Below are 18043 nucleotides of genomic sequence, written 5' to 3'. Positions count from 1 at the left end.
AAGAATCCCTGGTAAATTAGCTTTAATTGGCACATAGCCGTGCTCACTCATTTATGTACGTTCCATAGCTGCTGTATGTTGTAGCAACAGAACTCAGTTGTATTCCAGGAATTGTGTGACCTGTAAAAGTCTAAAATAAAATATACTGTTTAGCCATTTTTAGAAAACCTTTACAAATCCCTAGACTAGATGACCTTGGACGTTATTCCTAGCCTGGAGAGATGGTGTGATATAGTTTTGTTCTATGGTATTTTTAAAGATTTTTTAAAAATCTAGTAATATAGAATTTCTGGAGAGAAGTGTGTGGGGGGTGTGTGTGTGTGTGTGTGTGTGTGTGTGTGTGGTTTTAACCCAATCAGGTGACTAATGGAGACCATACCGTATTGTATTTTGTGGTATTTATAAATTCCATAAAATTTTGTAGATGTTTCATTTCCAGATCCTTTTCTTTTGGCAGCTCCTGAGAGAGAAGGTTGTTTGGGTTGCTGCAGGACTGAGGCACGCATTAGCTGCTACAGGTGATCATTTGGCTTTATTTTCTAAATGGACACATTCTAAGGGGAGACCAAGATTTGAGAAAAACTCTTTCAGGAGTATTTCAAAGGGCACGGCTCTGCTGTAGTTCTGACTAAAAGAAGAGACTATAGGCTGGAGTCAGGTGAGAAAACCTTTAGCAGGAGGGAGGAAGGAAATAAAATTTCCTAGCTTTTTTTGTTCTAGGCATGGTACTAGATTTCCATGCTTTGATTGTCCCCACAATCAGGAAGTGAAGTGAAGACACAGAGGCCCAGAGCATTTTGTTACTGTACTTTCATAATTTAGGTTACATAGGAACTGATATAGTAGTCAGTGGTAGAGCTGGAATCAGAGTCTGAAATGGTCTGATTTCCAGACCTACATTCTTTGCAGTGAACTGAGTGGCCTTCCTAGTTGATTTTAATGTTTATTAATCTAAAAGCTTCAAATGGTCTATCTTTGGTACCATGTGTGGGTGATAGGACAGGCAGTATGTGTGTGAGGAGGACAGGGCAGGTGCATGTGGATAGATCCTGAGCATTAAGGACTCAGGCCCTGCTCTGAGGGTCCCGAGGTATAGAGTATATATTAAAATCATATATATATATATACACACACATACACACATATATACATATATATGCAGATTACATATATGTATGTATATATTTCTTTTCAAGAAGAGATAGTGATCAACCAGAGCTTAGAGAGAGTCCAGGAAGGAGAGAGGAATTTGAAAGTTGGAATAGGTTTGCCCCTTTGATTTCTCCCTTTTCAGTTTTCTGTTCTTATTCCTTTTGGGCTGCTGCTCAGTGCTAGTTGGCTCTGTGCTGTATGAATCCAGTTGGGAAGAGAGAAAAGGAACAGAAGATTTTAGTGCCACATCCTGCTGATAGTCTCTTGCTTTGGGTTGATTAATACTTTTTCTTCACTGAATTAAAATTTTGTAGACAATTGTAGATTCACATGCACCTGTTCAAAATAAAACAGACTCCCAAGTGCTTCCTGTGATGGCATAATTATAGTGCAATAGGCCAACCAGAATATCAACATTGATATAGTTAAGATACAGAGCAGTCTATCACTATAAGCGCCTCCCATATAGCTGGTTACATAAATGTCATATAGTTTGTGATCTTTTGGGGTTGGCATTTTTTCAGTTAGCACAATTTGCTGGAGAGTTATCCAAGCAGAATGTACCAATAATCACTTCCTTTCTGTTGCTGAATAGTATGCCATTTTATTTAGTGATCTCCAATCTGGATATTTCACTGTATTATTTGGATAGGGCTTCTGTAACAAAATATCACAGACTGAATGGCTTAAATAAAATATATTTATTTCTTCACCATCCTAGAGGCTAAAAGCCCAATATCAGTGTGCTACAGGTTGGTTCCGGGTGAGGCCTTTATTCTTGCCTTATAGATGGCTTTCTTCTTGCTATGTTTTTGTATGGCCTTTTATCTAGGCACTTGTGGAGAGAGGCATATCTGGTGTCTTCCTTCCTCTTCCTGTAAGGATACCAGACCTAATGGTTTGGGCTCCTCTTATTCCTGCTCTATGGTACCATTGTTCCTTTATTGCCTCTGTAGAGGAGGGTTAACACATATCTAAAAATGCAGTCACATTGGGGATTAGGATTGAATGTCTGGGGGGGACACAGTTCAGTCCATAACAACCACAGTTTGTTTTTGCCACTGAAGAACATCTTGGTTATTTCTAGTTTGCAGCTATTAAGAATAAAGCTTCTGGGTGACATTGTCCAAAAAGAAATGTACTCATTACCTGACTTACAAAACTGTAACCCCTGTGTACATCACCTTTATAATAACAATAAAAAAGAATAAAGATGCTATAAACATTGGTGGATAGCTTTTTACATGAGCGTACATTTTTATTTCTCTGAGTTAAATGGCCAAGAATTGTGACTGATGAATTGTATGGTGGTGATTATACTTTCATAAGCAGATTGTTCTCTTAGAGATAAATCAGCAGGGTTGATCAAGACACATTGTACTCATAAACTGACATGTTGAATTGAAATTCCTTTATACAGCTATTTAAAGATAAGAAAAAATAAAATTAATTAAAAAGAAATTAGCAGGTTAAGACAATTACCTGTCAATTATTTTCTTCCCCATTTACTACTAGCGTTCTGTAATTGCTCATCTTTTACCAAAGCTTTGTTGAGGTCAAGTTGATATACAAAGAGCCCCATATTAATTTATACAATTTGAAGGATTTGGACATAAAAAGATTTGTGATGTCATTACTAACATCTAGGTTACAGACCTTTCCAACACTTCCAAGTTTCTTTGAGTGCTGTTGGTTTTGCTTGTGTGTGTTTTATGTCAAGAACACCAGTTACAGGGCTGGGAATGTGGCCAAGTGGTAGAGTGCTTGCCTAGCATACAAGAATACCAGGTGCTGGTAGCTCATGCCTATAGTCCTAGCTACTCAGGAGGCTGAGATTTTAGGATTGTGGTTTAAAGCTAGCCCAGGTCATGAGACTCTTATCAGTAATTAAGTACCAAAAAAGTTGGAAGCAGTGCTGTGTGGCTCAAGTGATAGAGTACTAGTCTTGAGAAAAGAAAGCTCAGAAACTACACCCAAGCCCTGAGTTCAATTTCCAGGACTGGCACAAAAATAACAACAAAATACTTAACATGAGATCTGTCCTTTTAACATAATGTTAAAGTACAAGATATTGTCTTGATAACTGTAGACATTCTTGAACAGCAGGTCTGTAGAAACTTGCTCATACTGCAGAGCTGAAACATTATACACATTAAACAGCTTCAATTCTCCCTTGCCCTTACCTGCAGTTCCCGACAATCACTGTTCTAATTTCTGCTTCTGTGAGTTGGACTAAGCTCGGTACCTCACATAAACAGAATCATTCAGTATTTGTTCTGTGTCTGTTAGCTTATTTCAGTTAGAATCATTCCAGGACTTCCTTTTTTTTTTTTTTTGTAAAGATTGAATAATATTTTGTGGCATGCTATGTTTTTTTAATTCATTTACTTCCCAGTGGATACTTGATTTATTTCCATGTTTAAGCTTTGATGAGTAATGCTTCAATGAACAATGGAGTAGGGATGTCCCTTCAAGCTTGTGATTTCAACTTTTTTGGACATATACCAAGATCATATGGCAGTTGTATTTTTAAATTTGTTTTTTGAAGAACTCTATACTGTTTTAAATAGTAGCTGTGCCATTTTACATTCACAATAATAATGTAAAAGGGTTCTAATCTTTATATCCTCACCAACAGTTACTACCTTTTAATAGTAGCTATCCTTGGAGACAAAAATAAGGTGGGATATTGCAGTAGTTCTATGTTTTCTTGATAGTTAATGATGTTAAGTACCGTTTCATATACTTGTTAGCCATATGTATCACTTCTTTGAAGAAATGTCTGTTAATGTTCTTTGTCCACTAAAAAATGCCCCTGTTGAGTTATATAGGAGTTTCTTATAATTACCTTTTAGATATGACTTTTATAAGGGCTTATGCCCTTGATGAGTGCAGTTGCTAGTCGTCTGTGTTCATTTCCATACGGTTACAAAGTAGCATAGTTCCCATTATATGTTTGATTAACTTAATTGTAAGTCTTTAATCTATAAATATTTGTGTATGTATCTTTAGAAGATAAGTAAGTTCTCTTTGAAAATTTAACCTATGGTATCATCAAGCCTAACAAAATGAGCAATAGTTCTGTAATAATGTTACAGAATTGTAATGTCCAGTTGGTCTAGAAGTTAGTAGACCTCATGATTGTTATCCCTCCTTCCCTCTCTCCCTCGTTCCTCCCTTCCTTCGTTCCTTCCTACTGGGGATTGAACTCTGGTGTAGTATTCTGCCACTTGAGCTATTCCCCTAGCCCTTTTTGCTTTAATGATTTTTTTTTTTTGGATAAGATATTGAACCAGGGCTAGTCTTAGACCATGATTCTCTTACCTATAATTCCCTTGTAGCTGGGATTATAGGTATGAACCACTACAGTGAGATTATTTGTTGAGTTGGGGTCTTGCTGATTTTTGCCTGGTCTGGTCTTGAACCACAGTCCTCCTGAACTCCACTTCCTAATTAACTGAGGTTATAGATGTGAGCCATTGTACTTGGTGTGTTTTCTTGATTTCTCCCCCCCCCCTTTTTCCACACTCCTAGGGATTGAACTCAGGGCCTGAGCACTGTCCCTGTCTTCTTTTTTGCTCAAAGCTAGCACTCTACCATTTGAGCCACAGCGCCCACTTCTAGCCTTTTCTGTGTTTGTGGTACTGAGGAATCGAACCCAGGGCTTCAGGCATGTTAGGCAAGCACTCTACCACTAAACCACATTCCTGGCCCTCCCTTTCTCCTTAAAACTATTTTTTTCTATATATTCTGGATATTAATCCTTTATCAGATATCTGAAATTCTTTTTCAACTGTAGATTCTTTTTCCTCTTGTTTCTCTTTCTTCATTTTCTCTGCCTCTTCTCTCGCTCCCTCTCTCTCCCTCCCTTAAGTTCTATTTCTCATTCTCTCTCTCCCTCAAACTTATTTCTTGAATGGATTATAAATTTTGTTTTATTACATCCCCATGCTTTGCTCATATTGCACTCAGTAGTGATAGGCTTATTTTTCCATAAAGCAGCCTTGTCTATTGATATCTTAAAGGACCATGGGATTATAGGAGCAAACTTTAATGTTGGTACTGGGTGGTAGCTCCAAGTAGCACACATCTGACTGAAGAGAAAACACAGTTTTGTCTGTGCATTTGTATATGTTTCAGGACATGGACATGGAGGTCAGATTCAGTGGACATGGAAAAAAAGGCCATTTCCCTGAAATCATGGCTATGAAGCTCTCTTGTGGCCGTAACTTTCCCTGGCAGTTGAGAATCTGTGCATTCATCTTGGTGTGCTGGAAAAGTTATTCCCTTAGGTGTTAGGTCAGTTGACTCCCAGCCTTTTCTCTGTGTGACCTTGGACAATGCACATCCTCTCTTTAGGGCCTCAGTTTCCTCATCTAGTAAATGTGAGGAATGAGCTTGATGGTCTTCAGTGGTTTACTTTCTATTTGTTTTAGAGTCTCAGTTGTCCTTTCAGGTTAACTAGGAACAAAGTAGCATGAGAGTAATTTGCCCCTGGTGAAGTGTCCTGAGGTATTGTGGAGGAGGTTTTTTTGATACTGGCATTTTCTTTGGTGGTTTTCAGGTACAGGAGGCTACATCTGTGATTGGCTTTTTTGGTAATCCCAGTCATAGGAGCCTTTAAGCAGTTGAACTCCATGATACTTATTTTACCTGAAAATGGAGTGGGAGTTTCCCATAGCAGTTAGGCCTAAAGAGTAACCTGGTCTTATCCTAATGTTCATTTTCTCTGTCTTCTCTTCTTTGTTGGGAAGTGAGTGGCATTGTGTACCAGTGGGGAACTGGTTTGGCATCTTCTGCTCGACGGCTGTGTCCTGGACAGCCTCTCCCATCATTTTTGACAGCAAAGGAACCAAGCAGAGTGACAGGTGAGGCATCTATTTTTTCTTTGTCACACACACGCGCACACACAGAGAGTGATGAAGTAGATGCAAACACACATACACATGGATAGTTGAATTTTTTTTTTTTTTTGTTATTTCATGGTCTCTCTGTCAGGCGATGTGGTACTCTGGTTGGGATTTTTTTTTGTAGGCCCAGTGAATGCAATCACTCTTTGCTGCCAGAGTTTGGGATCTATTGAGAAAGAAAGACAAGCCAAGGAGGTGAAGATCACAAGCAAGAACTGTTAAGAGCTACTTGGAAGACATGAATTGGGTGTTTAGAAACAGTATATAGTCATAGTTAGCTTGTAAATTCTGAATCCAGGATTCACTTTATCCAATGGGCACTGCAGCAGCTGCACAGATCAACCCTGCTAAGCTTGGCATGACCAAGAGGACATGAGAATGCACACTCTCAGCAGGCAGGCTCCCAAAGGGGGAACTCAGAACTGTAGACAGTGCTGCACATGCCCAGTTCCTTCTTCCCAAAGAGGTACAGGAATGAATGAGGATGGAGAGAGAGGGTCAGGACCACCTGTAGGGAAATTTCTACATGAGGAGTACATGAGGAGTAGGCTAAAAGTGTTCTGCCATAGGTCTGCTAGTTGGACTTCTTGTAGTCAGTTTGTCTGTAGGGGCTTTTTCTTTCTTCCCCTTTCTCCTTCCCTATCCCCACCCTCTATCAGCTCCCCTTTCGTACTCTGTGGGTCTTTATTCTCTGCCTACAGTACCGGGTCTCTGTCTTCTTCCTTTTTTTTCTCCTCTCACTCTCTTTGTGACCCAGTTTACTGAGATCTCTTCTGAAGCTCAGAATGAAGGAGATGTTGTCTTAGAATAGGGCAGGGCAGGCTATAGGGAGAGTGGTGTACACAGGAGTTGGGATCAAAGCCATGGAGGCTTTGTTCTTCCGTTAGAGCTGGGATCAGCTTCCTGACACTCATGGGTTGGCTGTGGGCGACTATGGTAACTGCCTGTGGGCAACTACCTCTGTCAGAAAGGCTTTTCTTTCCTTCCTGGTTCAGATATGGGTTTTTCAGACATACACTACCCTTCCCTTCTGCCTTCCATTGTACTTTCTTCATGTGCACAGATAGCACATGATAATATTGTAATAGTATGAATTGTTTGTGGGTTTTCTCATAAACCACAGATTGTGAACTTATATTTATTTAATTAAAAATTTTTTTTGGTTGGTTGTGGGGTTTGAACTTTGGGCCTGGGCGCTGTTCCTGAACCCTTCAGCTCAAGGCTAGTGCTCTACCACACTGAGCCACAGCATCACTTCCTGCTTTCTGGTAATTTGAGATAAGAGTCTCACAGACTTTCCTGCCTTGACTGGCTTTGAACCATGATCCTCAGATTGCAGCCTCCTGAGTAGCCAGGGTTACAGGTGTGAGCCACTGACACCCGGCTAATTAATTTTGTATTTTTTTTTCTAGTCCTAGGGCTTGAATTCAGGGCCTGAGCACTTACCCAGGCTTCTTTTTGCTCAAAGCAAGCACTCTACCACTTGAGCCACAGCGCCACTTCTGGTTTTCTGTTTATGTGGTGCTGAGGAATCGAAGCCTTCATGCATGATAGGCAAGCACTCTACCGATAAGCCACATTCATAGCCCTAATTAATTTTTTTTTTTTTTGTTTTTTTGGACAGTTCTGGGCCTTGGACTCAGGGCCTGAGCACTGTCCCTGGCTTCCTTTTGCTCAAGGCTAGCACTCTGCCACTTGAACCACAGCGCCACTTCTGGCCGTTTTCTGTATATGTGGTGCTGGGGAATCGAACCCAGGGCCTCATGTATAGGAGGCAAGCTCTCTTGCCACTAGGCCATATCCCCAGCCCCCTAATTAATTTTTTTTGAGACAAGATTTTTCTATGTACCAATGCTAGCCTCAAAGTTGACATTCTTCTGCCTTAGTCTCCCTAGTGCAGGGATTATGGGTGTGTGGTATCACACCAGGATAGATTATAAACTTTTTTTTTGGTCAGCCCTGGAGCTTGCCTCAGGGCCTGAGCACTGTCCTTGGCTTCTTTTTGCTCAAGGCAAGCACTCTGCCACTTGACCCATAGTGCCACTTCTGGCCGTTTCCTATATATGTGGTGCTGGGGAATTGAACCTAGGGCTTCATGTATACGAGGCAAGCACTCTTACCACTAAGCCATATTCCCAGCCCAGATTATGAACTTTTAAAGGGCAGGAGCTATGTGTCATTCTTTGTATTTTAGCAAAGGACCAGTAACCAGAAGGAATAAAAAATACTTTTTATTTGATTTAAATAATACATTTGGGATCTGCTTAGAGCAGAAGCTTAGACTCAGTTGATTTGGAGGAGTTTTCTGAAGAGATATTAGAGTGGTTCATCAGCTTCCTGTTCTTAAGGCCTTTCACTTCTATTTTTCCCACCTTCACTTTATGCCATATTCTGGATTTAGAACCCTGGTTGCCTCTCCTTACCTGGCCACAGAAGCTCCTTGGAGCCCTCTCCAGTGACGTAGTCTCTGAAAACATCTGTTTGTCCTATTCATTTCACAGGATAGTTGGAAAGAAGTGTCTTTTGTGAACACAAAAAAAATGTCAGAAGAGTTTAGAGTAAGATGACGTGTGTCTGCTTGCCAGACTGTGTTTGCCATAGTTTATCCTGACTGCCTCACCAGAGAAGGCAGTGTATTTAAGGAAGGAAACTCCTGGATTTGGAGACTGGTGGCAGGTTCAAATTCTCATTCTGCTGTATGTCTGAGCAGGCCCAGGTTTGTAGTTAAATCTGGTACACAGCAGCAGCTGAACACATGAGGTATTTTATGCTTCTGAAGTTCACTCAGAGGATAATGCATATTTTCACATGCATACACATATTTCTCTCTACTGCAAATCATGAATTTAAATTGATTTCTTTAGTTGCAACCCAATAACACTGGAGATTATATATTATGTATATGTATGCACATATAATATATATACAGTATAATTTCACATTATAAAATATAAAGTGATAATATATATACTTTATATTATATATAATTATATTATATATAATTACACATAATTATGTATATATTTTTTATGCTAATCCTGGGGCTTGAATTCCGGGCTTGTATGCTGTCCCTGACCACAGTTCCACGTCTGGCTTTTTGGTGGTTAATTGGAGATAAAAGTTTCACAGATGTTTTTGCCCAGGCTGGCTTTGAATGATCTTCTGATCTCAGCCTCTTGTGTGACTAGGATTATAGATGTGAGCCACTGGTGCTCAGCAACACCAGTTTTTGTTGCTAGATTTTTTTTTCTTTTTTCTCCCTTCAATTGGTTAGCTGTAGCTTTTGCCCTTTTTTAAATCTATTCCTTCTCTCTTCTCTGTGACAGCGAGGATTCTGTCTGCTTTATTTTCAGTTTGTTTACTTATTTGTCTAAGACCCTTGTTGTTTCTGTCTCCCACCTGCCAGCCATCTTGGCCAGTGCTGCTCACTCACAGTCATCTGCCTTGAGAACTTCTCCCCTCACCCAGGTTATTCCAGCCCAGATGTCCCTCTCTGTCCAGTTTGTTCTGTTATAAAATTAAGTAAAAAGAAACTTTTTTTTTTTTGTAGATCTAGGGAATTCTAAAGCAACACATGTTCTTGCTGGCTCAGACCATTCTGCTTCATTGACAGGTAGGTGTGTCTTTCACAGTTGAATATGCCTTTCAGAATTCTGAACATGTCTGCCTATTAAGGTATAGATGGGTGGTCATAGATTTTTTTTTCTTTTTTTTCTTTTTCAAATTTTTATTATCAAACTGATGTACAGAAAGGTTACAGTTTCATACGTTAGGCACTGGATACATTTCTTGTACAGTTAGTTACCTTGTCCCTCATACCCCCCTCCCTCCTCCCCCTTTCCCTCCCCCCCCCCAAGGAGGTGTTCAGTTCACTTACACCAAACAGTTTTGCAAGTATTGCTTTTGTAGTTGTTTGTCTTTTTTTACCCTGTGTTTCTCAAATTTGGTATTCCCTTTCAATTTCCTACTTCCAATACCAGTAGACACGGTTTCCAATATACTCAGATAAGATTACAGAGATAGTGTAGGTACAACCACAGGAAGGTGATACAAGAACATCATCAATAATAGAAGCTACAGATACACATAGGACGTTGAAAGTAGTTACAACTGTTTCTATAACATGGAGTTCATTTCACTTAGCATCATCTTATGTGTTCATAAGGGTATAGCTATTGGGCCTTGTGATGCTCTGCTATGACTTGCCTAAGCCTGTGCTAATTATTCCCAATAAGGGAGACCATAGAGTCCATGTTTCTTTGGGTCTGGCTCACTTCACTTAGTATAATTTTTTCCAAGTCCTTCCATTTCCTTACAAATGGGACAATGTCATTCTTTCTGATAGAGGCATAAAATTCCATTGTGTATATGTACCACATTTTCCTGATCCATTCGTCTACTGAGGGGCAGGCATCTGGGCTGGTTCCAGATTCTCGCTATGACAAATTGTGCTGCAATGAACATTGTTGTGCTGGTGGCATTACTGTGATTTTGTTTGTGGTCTTTTGGATAGATACCCAAAAGTGGGGCTGCTGGGTCATAGGGGAGTTCTATATTTAGCCTTCTGAGGAATCTCCATACTGCTTGCCAGAGTGGCTGAACCAGTTTACATTCCCACCAACAATGAAGTAGGGTTCCCTTTTGGCCACATCCCCTTCAACAATTGTTATTGTTAGTTTTCTTGATATATGACATTCTTACTGGGGTGAGATGGAATCTCAATGTTGTTTTGATTTGCATTTCTTTTATGGCCAGTGATGTAGAGCATTTTTTCATATGTCTCTTGGCCATTCTCAATTCATCATCAGAGAAGTCTCTTTGTAAGTCTTTGGCCCACTTGATGAGGGGGCTATTGGTTCTTTGCGGTTTTGTTTTGGAAAAAGGCATTTTTTTTAGTTCTGCATATATTTTAGAGATGAGGCCTTTGTCTGTTGAATGTCCGGTAAAGATCTTCTCCCAGTCTGTGGGCTTTCTGTTTATCTTGCGAGCTATGTCCTTTGCCGTGCAGAAGCTCTGCAGTTTGATGCAGTCCCATTTGTCCTACCTTTCTTTGATTTGTAGCCTTTCTGGGTCTTTGTTAAGGAAGTTCTGTCCTGCGCCAAGGAGCCCAAGTGTTTCTCCTACTCCTTCCTTTAGTGTTTTCAGGGTGTCTGTTTTGATTTCAAGGTCTTTAATCCATTTGGAATTGATTTTGGTTCAGGGTGATATATAAGGATCTAGTTTTAGTTTGTTGCATGTGTTGAGCCAGTTTTGCCGGCACCACTTGTTAAAGAGGCTATCTTTCTTCCGGTGGTCATAGATTTTGAAGCCAGAGTTCTGGTGCCACCACTGGTAGGATCTTAAGCAAATCACCTTACCTTTCCAAGACTATCTCCTTGGCAGCATGCGTTCTTGCCTATCAGATTTACAGTGTGGTTAAACTGAACTGCTGTTGCTGTTTCAAGGGCACCAAAGCCATAGTGTGTTAAATACTTTACAGATTCTGAGCTCCAGGTAATTTATTGTTTAATGAATGTAAAACTGCCAACTTACTTTTATCCTGTGTCTCACTTTAGGTAGATTTATATGTTTGTTAGAAATGTTGAGTTGATGTGATGCCAGCTTTAAGCAACTATTGGCACCTGATCCCACATCTCTTTGTACTTAGGAAGCAGGGTGAGAAGTGCTGTGTTTAGCCCACAGCCAGTGAGAGAAGGAGGGCATTTTTATCTGAGGGTAAGAGTAGAGTGTGTGTGTGTGCGTGTGTGCACGCGCGTGCGCACGCCAGTACTGGGGTTTGAATTCAGGGCCTTGAACTTGTTTAACTTGCTTACTTGGTCAATATTCTACCATTTGAGCCATGCCTCCATCTGGCTATTTTGGAGATAGTCTCAGTTTTGCTTTTGGGCAAGCTTTGAACTGAAATCCTCCGATTTTCAACCTCCTGAGTATCTGGGATTATGGGCTTGAGCCATTGGCACCTAGCTAATGTCAATTTCTTACAATTTTTTTGGTGATTAGATATATGATGTTCACCATTTTGTGTCCATTTTGTCATTTTTAGTATATTCCCAAGTGAATTGGTTTTTGATAATTTGAAAGTGAGTTAAAAAATTGTCAAGATTAATAGCCCTCTTTTCTCATCTAGTTCATGTTGTTAACACATTGGATTTTGTTCAGTGCTCTTTAAACCTTTCCTCTGGAGTCCTTGCAGATTATGTAACTATTTGGCATTGCAGCAGAATTTAATTTTACCTGCTGACGCAACAGTGTAATGATCCTCATGTGGAAGACAGTTTGTCTTTCAGAAAGATGGCTTGGATATCAAGGCATAGTGCAGACACAGGCTTCAGCATTTGATGCATCCCTAGCTCCCTGGTGCATTTAAGGGTTTGATACTTCACTGGGGGAACTTCTTTGCCCCCTTTGAGGGATTCTCATGCTTTATATACCTCAGTGGATTCCAGGAGGGTTGCCTTATCTCTGAGAATGACATATACACTAATTCATTATGTAGAACTGTAGAGTATCAATGCTGCAGCATGGCCTGGGTGAACAAAAAAGGTCACTGGTTTACACTAGCTTGTTTTGGACTTGAGGAAACAGAGGTCCAGCATGTGAAGTGATTTGTCTGATAACAGTAATAGATTAGCAGGCAGGACTTGAACTGAAGACTCCTGAGTCCTTTTCTAATGTGTGGTGTGTTCCATTACTGGGGCTTGAACTCAGAGTCTTGTGCTCTTGTTTAGCTTTTTGGTTCAAGGCTGTGGCTTTAGCACTTGAGCCACTCTCTACTTCTGGCTTTTTACTGGTTAATTGGATATAAGAGTTTGTGAGATTTGAATGCCCAGGCAGGCTTTGGACTGTGATCCTCAAATCTCAACCTTTTAAGCAGCTTGGATTATAGGTGTGAACCACCAGTGCCCAGTTCTAATGCATTTAAAAATTACTATTATAGAGGTGATGTACAGAGGGTTTACAGTTACATAAGTCAGGTAATAGTACATTTGTTTGTGGGCAATGTCACCCCTTCCCTTGCCCTCTCCTAGTTTTTTCCTCCTGTTTCCACCCACAAGTTGTGTAGTTCATATTCAATATAGTGTCTAGTGAGTATCACTGCTGTATTTGTTTGCCCTTTGTCCCTCCATTTCTGTGTGCCTCCTTACCCTCCCCAATACAGATAAACAAGACAAAAAGAAAATTAAAACAACAAAGGAAAAAAACCCTCTTCTTTCCATTTCCTGGATCTAATGCTATTTAATATTACTGTTTGATTTTTTAAAAATCAGTTTGAGAGAGTATTGCAGATTTCCTTAGGCCATGCAATACTATGAAATTTTGTTGGGAAGTCACAAAATGCAGTAAGAAACAGACCAGGCTTCTAGTCCCATGATTGGCCACAGATCCTTATTAGTGTGTCATCTTAAGGCCACTTAATATCTTTCAGCCTTGATTAACTTATCATTTAGGATAGTGTTATTGGATAGCAATAAAATGTGAGTCATAGGTAAAAAAGTAAAATCAGGTAAAATTAATTTTAATAATACATTTTACTTAGACTATCCAAAATATTATTTCAACATATAATCAATAGGAAAATTGCTAGTGAGTCATACATTTCTTTTGCACTTAGTCTTTGTAATCTATTGTTTATTTTCACACATTTTATAATATCTCAGCTTGTACTATGCACATTTCAAGTGCTCATTAGTCATGTGTGGCTAGTGCCTTTGATTAGTATATTGTACAGTCTTAGAATGTAAGGGTGGGAAAGCTTATAGAGAAATTCTGAGGCGTTAGAAACAGATATCTCACAAGTTATAGCTTTGGTTTCATTTTGTTTGGCTTTCATCTACAATCTTGAATGCCAATTTAGACAGGCTCTCTGGCTTGCCACTGTCGCTTACCAGTTGCTGTTGTTACTAATGTCATCAGCCATATTGTCTGCCCTTCTACACCAACTGCCCTCCCTCCCAGTATTCAGCTGGTGAAACTAAGGCTTAGAGAGGAAGTGATTTGTCCAAGGTCAATAGCTAGTTAGTACATCCAGGAATAGAAGCCAGAGTCACTTGACTCTGAATTTGTTTTTCCCCCCCTCTATTAAATCACAATGTCAGTCATCTCTGCTTTTATCACAGGATTATTGTGAGGCTGCAGTGAGCTGAAGTACTACACAAATTTGAAGCAGTAGCATTATGCTTTCTGTTAGGGCATCCGGGAAAAGAATCCTGTATTTAAAAAGTTGAAGCTTAAATTGCATTCCTGTTATTTCAAAAAAGTAAAACATTTTCTTCTTAACAAAAGGCAATGTAAGCATGTATTAAAATGTACATAATAGGAAATCATATCTCATTGAATGAATAAATTTAAAAAATCACTTATTTTTCCTTAAACTACTCAGAACATTAAGCCTTTTTGCCTATATAGAATTTTATACATAGAATTAAACTTTTGTTTGGCTCCTCTAAATCTTGTAGTATAAATATGAAAGTTTGTTTTTTCAGATCTATATTGTTTTCCATCATTTGGGGACCAATGTTTCTTTACCTTGTGTTCTTTTCTGTTTAAGATGCAGGAGAGCTCTATGTTTGGGGAAGAAACAAGCACGGGCAATTGGCTACCCAGGCTGCCTTCCTTCCTCTACCTCAGAAAATAGAAGCACACTGGTTTCAGAATGAAAAGGTCACTGCTGTCTGGAGTGGGTGGACACACCTGGTTGCTCAGACAGGTGAGAGAATAGCAGAGAATTTTGGCTTGGTAAGAGTATTGGGATTCATGATTTTTTTTGTAATTTATTTATTAATTAAACAAAAATTTTATGATAAGGTGTTGTGCAAAAAGGGCACAGTTACATAGTAGGGCAGTGTGTACACTTCTTGTGATATCTTACACCCTGCTTTTCTTTCCCTTCCCTAGGTCAGGTAGACATATATACAATATACAATGTACCAAGAACATATACAGTAGCCACGTGGATTCACGATTTTTTTTTTTTGGCCAGTCCTGGGGCTTGGACTCAGGGCCTGAGCACTGTCCCTGGCTTCTTTTTGCTCAAGGCTAGCACTCTGCCACTTGAGCCACAGCGCCACTTCTGGCCATTTTCTGTATATGTGGTGCTGGGGAATTGAACCCAGGCCCTCATGTATACGAGGCAAGCACTCTTGCCACTAGGCCATATCCCCAGCCCTGGTTTCATGATTTTTATTGACAAAAAAATTTAAAGACTTATTGAAGAGGATCTCATGTCTACTTTAGACAAATATAGATTTTTCTTCTCTGGATCACAGATTTGTACCAATGAATGCAAGGCTGCATTAGGTTGATTCCTTTGGATCCTAAGAGAGACTGAGGTTTTGAGAAAAACAAACAAACAAACATTGCAGCAATTATCACTCTCAAATATGTGCAGGTTGTTGGGGACTCCTTGCCTTGTCATAGCTGAAGAGATGACTTTCCACATGAGCCTAAACTAAAAGCACCAGAAGCTTGTGACGCTAAAGATAAAAGCTTCAGGATAGAATCATACATGGCATGATATTCAGATGTAAACTTTTATTGACCCCTCAGAAATTATGTGCATCAGCCTAGACATCTCCTATTTCTTCAGATGCTACCATATCAGGCCATATAGGTTTTGGCATCTTCATTTTCCTGGAGTCTTCATCTATTTCTCATCTTACCCTTAGAATAGTTCTTTCTTGGCCTCATATCCCTTTGTTCTTGGGTTTTGGGCTTTCACGGTCTTCCCTTCATCTCTGCTGCCAAAGAGCTTCTGCAAACGAATACAGAGTTCCTTGGACAGATGACTTATATATAACAAAATTTCCATATGATCATTTCAGAAGATGCTCTATAAAACTGTATTATTCATTTAGAAGAAAACCCGTCTTTTTTCAAAGAGAATCAGTCTGCTTAAAGATTGGGCCCATCTATAGAACAAAACTTTTTCTAAAGTTGATGAGCAGAGTAGCTGTTTATTTGTGTGATTATTAATATGTTTTTTTCCCCAAAGCTAAAAAACTTTATGAGGGTAGCAATGATATTAATGTTGTTGTGTTCACTGCCTCTTAGAGAATACTCATTTTTCTATGTTACACTATTTCTAGTTAGAAGAGCCTAAACATACTCTGATGTGGATATGGAAGGGTTGACAGCTAGGAGTTGGGATCTCTTTTCTGGGATGCACTGTTTCATTGGTAGAAAGAAGGCTTCTGTTGGTTAATTTGAATTCAGTAGTCCAACCAAAACAGCTACTATATATTGGGTATCTGTTAAGCAGTGTTGTAAACCTTAGAGAAGCAGAGGAGAGAGGACATGGGCCATACCTTCTCACTAGACTGTATGATAGGATTAAGTTTAAGAGTATAAGGATGGAAAACTTTCCCCTCCATCCATCTGTCATCCATCTGTCTACCCATCCCACAAATGCACTGTGCCTTATTCTAGACTCAAATCTTGCTCTTATGGAGTACTTTAGGCCAGGTAGGCCTGTAATCAAATTTCAGCACATTCTGGTATGACATGTACAACAGTAGAGCTAAGTACAAAGTGCAAAAGCAGCCGTAGTCGGAGTAACAAGGTGTTAACAGGTGGGTGTTTCCTGGTTAGTCAGTCTTCAAAGATTGTCAGTGCAGTAAAATACACTTACAACCAAATGGCAGTGAGTTTGGTTGAATCTGTCAGTAAACCCTTTAACTAGTTAAGTTAGCTGACTAATGAAAGACATGAAGATATGGCTTCTTTGAAGCATTGTAACTGATGCTGACTGCCACGTCTAGGCCAGCAGCCCAGCCCTTGGGGTGGGAGGTTGGAACTCACATCGCTGACACTGGCTGAGTCACTCCAGCTGCTGTGGAGCTTAGCTTTAGATTTCCACCTCCACTCACAAGAGCATGGCTCTGTGGAAACGTTTCAGCTGTTTAATTAACTTGTTAATTCAGTTCACTTGTTCATGTCTATTGCCACTTTTCTCTTTCGTCCAGAATGGTTCAAAGCTGGGATGTTTGAGAATCCTCATTGTTGTACTGAATTTTGGGTAAATGGGAGTTTCTTGCTATTTGATTCACCACTTTTGTGTTCTTTCTGGCAGTGGTGGAAGCCCTTGCCCTGGCCTGATGTCATTGATAGAAACACCCAGGGCTTCCATTTAATCAGACTCAGCTGCTCACATTAATGGGAACATGATTTCCTCACAGGGTCAGAAGCAGCTCATTAGTAGAACAAGGAGTTATGTGACTCATTGTTTTCACAAGCTGCATTGGTGAGTTTCCCTGAGACATCCTTGCAGGCTAGTGGCACGTAGCAATCTAGCTATGGACTGAAGGACTTTGTGACTATATGTCTGGTGACCATATATGTGGCCAGAAAGATGGGTTGGGATAGGATGAGAGAGAAGGATAACACTTGGCTTTTCTGTGTCCTCTTTATCTCTAGACCAACGTTTCTCAAACAGAGGTAAGTTTGTCCCTTACAGGACATTTGCAATGGCTGGAAAAGTTTGTGATTGTCACAATGGGGGAGAAGGTTGTTACTAGCATCAGGATGGGATCCTACTAAATATCCTACAGTGCAAAGGTGCCTCCCCTACCCCCACCATTTGTAACCAAAATGACGCAGTCGAATGTTAGTGGTGTCAAGACTGAGAAATGCTGCCTAGGACTGGTGCCCCCAGTAGAAGGTGTTCAGCAAGGGCAGTTCATCAGTATAACTTCAAAGATGGTTTGTGTAGGAATCTGAGTGTGCTCTCTGCCCTCCCCTCTCAGGAGTCTGGTGTCTGCAGTGTTTGCAATGGAAAAATACTTTTCTCTGTTAGTCAGAGGCACTTGGAAAGAGTCCAGGAGAACCTGTTCTAATCTGGGAGAGTTGGCAAGGGTACCTGTGTCTCAGGCTGATGGAGCTGCATTCTAGAAACCTTTCCCAATCTGCTTAATGTCCCTGATCATTGTTCTTAGGAACTTCATGGGACTCCTGGGTGACTTTATCCAGGCTTAGTGACCTGTGGC

The 18043-nt window shown here is 40.0% G+C and overlaps 1 protein-coding gene across 6 annotated transcripts in view; it reads left to right on the top strand.

Moving 5' to 3' along the window:
• Nucleotides 1-18043, top strand: part of Sergef (secretion regulating guanine nucleotide exchange factor) — a 205654-nt gene that overhangs the window by 12116 nt on the left and 175495 nt on the right. For 3 of the 6 annotated variants that reach the window (XM_048361102.1, XM_048361101.1, XM_048361106.1), the window contains exons 5-8: nt 458-518; nt 5907-6020; nt 9613-9675; nt 14611-14769. In XM_048361102.1, coding sequence (XP_048217059.1) covers nt 458-518; nt 5907-6020; nt 9613-9675; nt 14611-14769 — 397 coding nt within the window. The remainder of the gene's footprint in view (nt 1-457; nt 519-5906; nt 6021-9612; nt 9676-14610; nt 14770-18043) is intronic. The other 3 variants (XM_048361104.1, XM_048361105.1, XM_048361107.1) reach the window with 3 other exon arrangements.

This window comes from Perognathus longimembris, chromosome 13 (assembly GCF_023159225.1).
Source record: "Perognathus longimembris pacificus isolate PPM17 chromosome 13, ASM2315922v1, whole genome shotgun sequence".
Taxonomy (NCBI): Eukaryota; Metazoa; Chordata; class Mammalia; order Rodentia; family Heteromyidae; genus Perognathus; species Perognathus longimembris.
This window is presented reverse-complemented; position numbering and strand designations above follow the sequence as displayed.